The sequence below is a fragment of the Oncorhynchus nerka genome, linkage group LG18 (assembly GCF_034236695.1).
Source record: "Oncorhynchus nerka isolate Pitt River linkage group LG18, Oner_Uvic_2.0, whole genome shotgun sequence".
In the NCBI taxonomy this organism is placed as follows: domain Eukaryota; kingdom Metazoa; phylum Chordata; class Actinopteri; order Salmoniformes; family Salmonidae; genus Oncorhynchus; species Oncorhynchus nerka.
Genome location: NC_088413.1, coordinates 81,632,212 through 81,640,096, shown reverse-complemented (window position 1 = coordinate 81,640,096; position 7,885 = coordinate 81,632,212). Strand labels below are relative to the sequence as shown.

General features: G+C 42.3%; 1 gene segment (V, D, J or C); it reads left to right on the top strand.

Annotated features, from left to right (window-relative positions):
• The first annotated feature begins 1,959 nt into the window (after window positions 1-1,959).
• On the top strand, window positions 1,960-6,259 carry LOC115122327 (T cell receptor beta chain MC.7.G5-like). The segment is given in 5 exon segments: window positions 1,960-2,303; window positions 3,105-3,455; window positions 3,662-3,685; window positions 3,875-3,981; window positions 4,979-6,259. Coding segments are annotated over 5 exon segments (552 nt in total).
• Window positions 6,260-7,885: the final 1,626 nt, after the last annotated feature.

Sequence of the window (7,885 nt, the reverse complement as noted above, 5' to 3'; positions counted from 1 at the left end):
ATGGTATTGAGGTATAAAGTGGTCTGGTTCTATGCCCAGACCCAGTCTCCATCTCTCATGGTATTGAGGTATAAAGTGGTCTGGTTCTATGCCCAGACCCAGTCTACATCTCTCATGGTATTGAGGTATAAAGTGGTCTGGTTCTATGCCCAGACCCAGTCTACATCTCTCATGGTATTGAGGTATAAAGTGGTCTGGCTCTATGCCCAGACCCAGTCTCATGGTATTGAGGTATAAAGTGGTCTGGCTCTATGCCCAGACCCAGTCTCATGGTATTGAGGTATAAAGTGGTCTGGTTCTATGCCCAGACCCAGTCTCCATCTCTCATGGTATTGAGGTATAAAGTGGTCTGGCTCTATGCCCAGACCCAGTCTCCATCTCTCATGGTATTGAGGTATAAAGTGGTCTGGTTCTATGCCCAGACCCAGTCTCCATGTCTCATGGTATTGAGGTATAAAGTGGTCTGGTTCTATGCCCAGACCCAGTCTACATGTCTCATGGTATTGAGGTATAAAATGGTCTGGTTCTATGACCAGACCCAGTCTACATGTCTCATGGTTCTAGTTGTTATCAGCTCTGTTATGAGCGGTGAGTTTCAAGACACAGACTTACTACGACAATGGAACTAGACTCACAGTCTGAGGTAAAGGCAAGACTAGGGTATATATAACTAGACTCTGCTAGAGTCGTGAGGAGCACATTAGGGTGTATATAACTAGACTCTGCTAGAGTCGTGAGGAGCACATTAGGGTGTATATAACTAGACTCTGCTAGAGTCGTGAGGAGCACATTAGGGTGTATATAACTAGACTCTGAGCACATTAGGGTGTATATAACTAGACTCTGCTAGAGTCGTGAGGAGCACATTAGGGTGTATATAACTAGACTCTGCTAGAGTCGTGAGGAGCACATTAGGGTGTATAGAACTAGACTCTGCTAGAGTCGTGAGGAGCACATTAGGGTGTATATAACTAGACTCTGCTAGAGTCGTGAGGAGCACATTAGGGTGTATATAACTAAACTCTGCTAGAGTCGTGAGGAGCACATTAGGGTGTATATAACTAGACTCTGCTAGGGTTGTCAGGAGCACATTAGGGTGTATATAACTAGACTCTGCTAGAGTCGTGAGGAGCACATTAGGGTGTATATAACTAGACTCTGCTAGAGTCGTGAGGAGCACATTAGGGTGTATATAACTAGACTCTGCTAGAGTCGTGAGGAGCACATTAGGGTGTATATAACTAGACTCTGCTAGAGTCATGAGGAGCACATTAGGGTGTATATAACTAGACTCTGCTAGAGTCGTGAGGAGCACATTAGGGTGTATATAACTAGACTCTGCTAGAGTCGTGAGGAGCACATTAGGGTGTATATAACTAGACTCTGCTAGAGTCGTGAGGAGCACATTAGGGTGTATATAACTAGACTCTGCTAGAGTCGTGAGGAGCACATTAGGGTGTATATAACTAGACTCTGCTAGAGTCGTGAGGAGCACATTAGGGTGTATATAACTAGACTTAGGGTGTATATAACTGCTCTGCTAGAGTCGTGAGGAGCACATTAGGGTGTATATAACTAGACTCTGCTAGAGTCGTGAGGAGCACATTAGGGTGTATATAACTAGACTCTGCTAGAGTCGTGAGGAGCACATTAGGGTGTATATAACTAAACTCTGCTAGAGTCGTGAGGAGCACATTAGGGTGTATATAACTAGACTCTGCTAGAGTCGGGAGGAGCACATTAGGGTGTATATAACTAGACTCTGCTAGAGTCGTGAGGAGCACATTAGGGTGTATATAACTAGACTCTGCTAGAGTCGTGAGGAGCACATTAGGGTGTATATAACTAGACTCTGCCAGTGTTGAGAGAAGAGGGCTCTTTCTGTAGCCTCGTATCAGTGTGAACCTCAACCAGCCGTACTTCAGCGGCGGCACCAAACTCACAGCTCTGGGTGAGAAACCTGATGATTAAATGTGTATAGACTCTTCTAGATACAACCCATATTGATGTATCTGTTAATGGCAGACTGGATGATTTCTAAACGAACCACAGATGGAGAGAAATAGATACGTAGAAAATAATGTTGAAAATCCTCCCAGACGTTAGTTTGAATTAATCTACATGGTGTTGGATCAGTTGGAAGAAACCCTTTTAATAGTTCAGACCAAGGAAAGTAGTAGAACCGGGTCAGAACCGGGTCAGAACTGGGTCATTCTACAGAGCCTGTAAAGTAGAGCATGGTATCTCTCTGTGGCACATGGAGAAGGCGGAGTTTGGTCCAGGAACCAGACTCACTGTTCTAGGTAAGAGATTCACCTCTTAAAAGTATTGATACACAATATTGAAATAATTTTTAATAATGGGTTGAATTCTAGTTGATTGATCTGGTATATTAGTTGAACATGCAAATATTCAGGAGGTGGAAAATACCTAGGTTTGTTTTAGTCCTGTGAATAGAGCTAACGGAGAAAGAGAGTTAAGCTCTGTCGACATAAACATGCTTAGAAATACAGTACTAGCCCCTTTGGTAAAGACAAACTACAGCAACTACAGTAATAGCCCCTTTGGTAAAGACAAACTACAGCAACTACAGTACTAGCCCCTTTGGTAAAGACAAACTACAGCAACCCCTTTGGTAAAGACAAACTACAGCAACTACAGTACTAGCCCCTTTGGTAAAGACAAACTACAGCAACTACAGTACTAGCCCCTTTGGTAAAGACAAACTACAGCAACTACAGTACTAGCCTCTTTGGTAAAGACAAACTACAGCAACTATAGTACTTGCTAGCTAGCATCAGCCTGGTTTTCTCTCTGTGAGTATGTGGTGTGCTCTGGCGCTTATCCTGCCTACTTTGGAGAGGGAACCATGCTAACAGTTCTGGGTAAGGACGCTGAAAAAAATACTGTAAAAATACTGCAAAAATACTGTAAAAATACTGTAATAATCGTATATTATAGCTTTCATGTTGAGATGCTAAATAAAATGTTGCGTTATTATGGGCTTGTCTGGACACAGAATCAGGTTCAGGTCTGAGTGGACAACAAATAGAGCCATTGATTGACTGTTAAAGGTTAAAGCTTCTTCTATTTCCTCCCTGCAGAGCCAGACATCCCTGTCACTCCACCCAAAGTCAAAGTCCTTCCACCCTCCACTAAGGAGTGTGAAGATAGAAACAAGAAGAAGAAGAAGACGTTGGTGTGTGTGGCCACCGACTTCTACCCCGACCACGTCACTGTGTTCTGGAAGTTAAATGGAGGCGCCAACATCACCGATGGAGTGGGGACCGACAACACAGCCTTGAGGGATGAAAACAGACGCTACAGTATCACCAGCAGACTGAGAGTCCCAGCCAAGACATGGAACACGGCCTCTAACAGATTCACCTGCACCGTCCGCTTCTTCAATGGGACCGATAACATATATGTTGCAGATCACATTAACGGAGAAGAAGGTATGGTCAAATTATGAACTAAAACACTGTCCTTGTTTATGAGAAGAAACAGGTTTTATTAAACGACAATAGTATACTTCTCTGTATTTGTCATTCTCTAGTAAAATCGTAAGTAAACTAGTGAGCTTCTCTACATCATTATGTAGAACTAGGATGTACATTAGCCTGTGTCATGTGAAACACTGCTTTGTTTCTTCCATGTTAAGGTGGTGATGGAGGGATGACGGCAGGTAAATGTGCCCATTCTATACTGAACTACTTATTGTTCATGCCAAATACATGGAATACATATAACCTATAGTTTACATAATACTGTTTACAATACTATCATATTTAATTCATGCCTAATCTGCGGAACAATATTAACCTGACAGCATCTTAGTCAAGGTCATTTCAATGTCTTATTGTCCTTGTTGTAGAGTACTACGTGAAGAGCACCCAGACTGCCAAGCTGGCCTACAGCATCTTCATCGCTAAGAGTACCATCTACGGCCTGGTCGTCATGGCTCTGATTTGGAAGTCTCAGGTGAGTTCACTGCTACTATGACGAGGGACATCACACAGCCTTCTCTCTCTTCTTCAATCTATGTCTTGTGCCAGCTAGCCTGGTCCCAGATCTGTTTGTGCTGTCTTGCCAACTCTTATTGTCGGCATGACAACGACATACTGTAGGAGTTGGCAGGCTAGCTTTGTGCTAATAAAGGCTCTAAGATGGCACCATACTGTCTTTATCCTGTATCTCTGTGTTCCCCATACAGACACCATACAGACACCATACTGTCTTTATCCTGTATCTCTGTGTTTCCATACAGACACCATACTGTCTTTATCCTGTATCTCTGTGTTCCCATACAGACACCATACTGTCTTTATCCTGTATCTCTGTGTTTCCATACAGACACCATACTGTCTTTATCCTGTATCTCTGTGTTCCCATACAGGCACCATACTGTCTTTATCCTGTATCTCTGTGTTTCCATACAGACACCATACTGTCTTTATCCTGTATCTCTGTGTTTCCATACAGACACCATACTGTCTTTATCCTGTATCTGTGTGTTCCCATACAGACACCATACAGACACCATACTGTATTTATCCTGTATCTCTGTGTTTCCATACAGACACCATACTGTCTTTATCCTGTATCTCTGTGTTTCCATACAGACACCATACTGTCTTTATCCTGAATCTCTGTGTTTCCATACAGACACCATACAGACACCATACTGTCTTTATCCTGTATCTCTGTGTTCCCATACAGACACCATACTGTCTTTATCCTGTATCTCTGTGTTCCCATACAGACACCATACTGTCTTTATCCTGTATCTCTGTGTTTCCATACAGACACCATACTGTCTTTATCCTGTATCTCTGTGTTCCCATACAGACACCATACTGTCTTTATCCTGTATCTCTGTGTTTCCATACAGACACCATACTGTCTTTATCCTGTATCTCTGTGTTCCCCATACAGACACCATACTGTCTTTATCCTGTATGTCTGTGTTTCCATACAGCGCTCCTCAGATAAACAGATGTAATTGATCCCTGACCGAGACCAGGCCACCTGTGGAAGCTGAGCTCGGTGGACTGGAGGGAGTCATGTGTGGCATAAGGCTCTGGTGAAAAGTAGTGCACTTTAAAGTAGTGCACTTTAAAGTAGTGCACTATAAAGGGAATAGGATGCCATTTGGGACGAAGAACAAACCCATTTCTATCATGTGATTACAATGTACAGTGTGCTGTCTATTATCTGTCACTTACTATACAATGTGAGGATGTATTTTATCGTCCCCAATAAACAGAATCTTTATTCATGTATTCACTGAGTGTACAAAACATTAAGAACACCTTCCTCATCCTCCCCCTTGAATTCGTCGGGGCATGGACTCTACAAGGTGTAGACAGCGTTCCACATGATGCTGGCCCATGTTGACTCCAATGCTTCCCACAGTTGTGTCAAGTTGGCTGGAGGCCCTTTGGGTGGTGGACCATTCTTGATACACACGGGAAACTGTTGAGTGTGAAAAACCCAGCAGCGTTGCAGTTCTTGACAGAACCAGTGCGCCTGGCACCTACTACCATACCCCATTCAAAGGCACTTAAATATTTTGTCTTACCCATTCACCCTCTGAAGGACACACATACACAATCCATGTCTCTATTGTCTCAAGGCATAACAATCCTCAAGGCATAACAATTTAACCCGTCTCCTCGCCTTCGTCTACACTAACTGGATTTAACAATTGGGATCATAGCTTTCACCTGGATTCACCTGGCCAATTTATGTCATGGAAAGAGCAGGTGTTCATAATGTTTTGTTCACTCAGTGTATATGAGTTAATTCTAAGTTAATCCTAATTAAATAAAGGTTAAATAAAATATATATATAATTAGTCTGTTCAAGTGTCATTTTATCAGTCTGAGTTGTCAGGTAACGTTTTCCTTCAACACGTTGTGACATCTGCAAGGAGAAGGGCCTCCTAAAATACATTTGGTTGATTTTCATCATCACTTGTTACTATATTACTCACTTGTTACTATATACTCACTTGTTACTATATACTCACTTGTTACTATATACTCACTTGTTACTATATTACTCACTTGTATTGTTACTATATTACTCACTTGTTACTATATTACTCACTTGTTACTATATACTCACTTGTTACTATATTACTCACTTGTTACTATATACTCACTTGTTACTATATTACTCACTTGTTACTATATTACTCACTTGTTACTATATTACTCACTTGTTACTCAATAATAAAGTTGGAAATATGACTATTTGACTGACACTTATTTCCACCTAAGAGAAGTTGGTAAGGTTGAAACCTTTGAATGATTCATTACGACTGACTTCCCTCAAAGAGCTCATTTCATGACTCAATACCCAGTCATTATCAGGCTCTTTAATACACATACTGGCATGTAGTCCTGTTTCCAGTCCCTCCCAGCATGTGGGTGATGACTGAACATGATACACTGTTTGTGACATTACCCAGATACTGGAAATAACACCTGAAATAAGGTCAAGACATGGTAAATATATAACTTGACCTGATGTAACGGTCCTCTTCTGATGAGGAATAGGAAGGATCGGACCAATGCGCAGCGTGGTAAATGTTCATGTTATATTTCTTAGAACAGAAACGCTAAACAAAATAACAAAGAGAGTGAAACGAAAACAAAACAGTTCTGTATGGTGAAACACAGAAAACGACTACCCACAAACCATAGCGGCAAAACAGGCTGCCTAAGTATGGTTCTCAATCAGAGACAACAACTACCCACAAACCATAGCGGGAAAACAGGCTGCCTAAGTATGGTTCTCAATCAGAGACAACAACTACCCACAACCCATAGTGTCAAAACAGGCTGCCTAAGTATGGTTCTCAATCAGAGACAACAACTACCCACAAACCATGGCGGGAAAACAGGCTGCCTAAGTATGGTTCTCAATCAGAGACAACAACTACCCACAAACCATAGCGGGAAAACAGGCTGCCTAAGTATGGTTCTCAATCAGAGACAACAACTACCCACAACCCATAGCGGGAAAACAGGCTGCCTAAGTATGGTTCTCAATCAGAGACAACAACTACCCACAACCCATAGCGGCAAAACAGGCTGCCTAAGTATGGTTCTCAATCAGAGACAACAACTACCCACAAACCATAGTGGGAAAAACAGGCTCCTAAGACAATCAGAGACAACGATGCAGCTCTGATTGGGAACCATACCAGGCCAAACACAGAAATACAAAACCTAGAATACACAACATAGAATGCCCACCCCAACTCCCTGACCAAACTAAAACAGAGACATAAACAAGGAACTAAGGTCAGGACGTGGCACCTGAAATAAGGTCAAGACATGGTAGAAAGAGTCTGTCTCTTTGGTGCAGAAACTCTCTGCAATTTTGATTCAACTGTTTCTTTCCATCGAGGGAGTATATTGTGATGTTTATGTCTGTATCACGCCTGATTTCTGAGAAACTCACCGCTTCCTGCTTTCCTGCCCACACAGAGAGGAAGTTTCCGTGACACTCTGCAGCGCTGCAGTGCATCATGGTCTCAGACCTACCGACGCTCAGGTGGAACAGTTAAACATCGCCTTCAGAAAGTATTCCGTGACACTCTGCAGCGCTGCAGTGCATCATGGTCTCAGACCTCCCGACACTCAGGTGGAACAGATAAACATCGCCTTCAGAAAGTATTCCGTGACACTCTGCAGCGCTGCAGTGCATCATGGTCTCAGACCTCCCGACACTCAGGTGGAACAGTTAAACATCGCCTTCAGAAAGTATTCCGTGTTATTTTGTTGTTGCAGCCTGAATTAAAAAACATTTTTATTCAAAATGAATTAAATATAAACACATGTACACATCTACACACAATACCCCATAATGACAA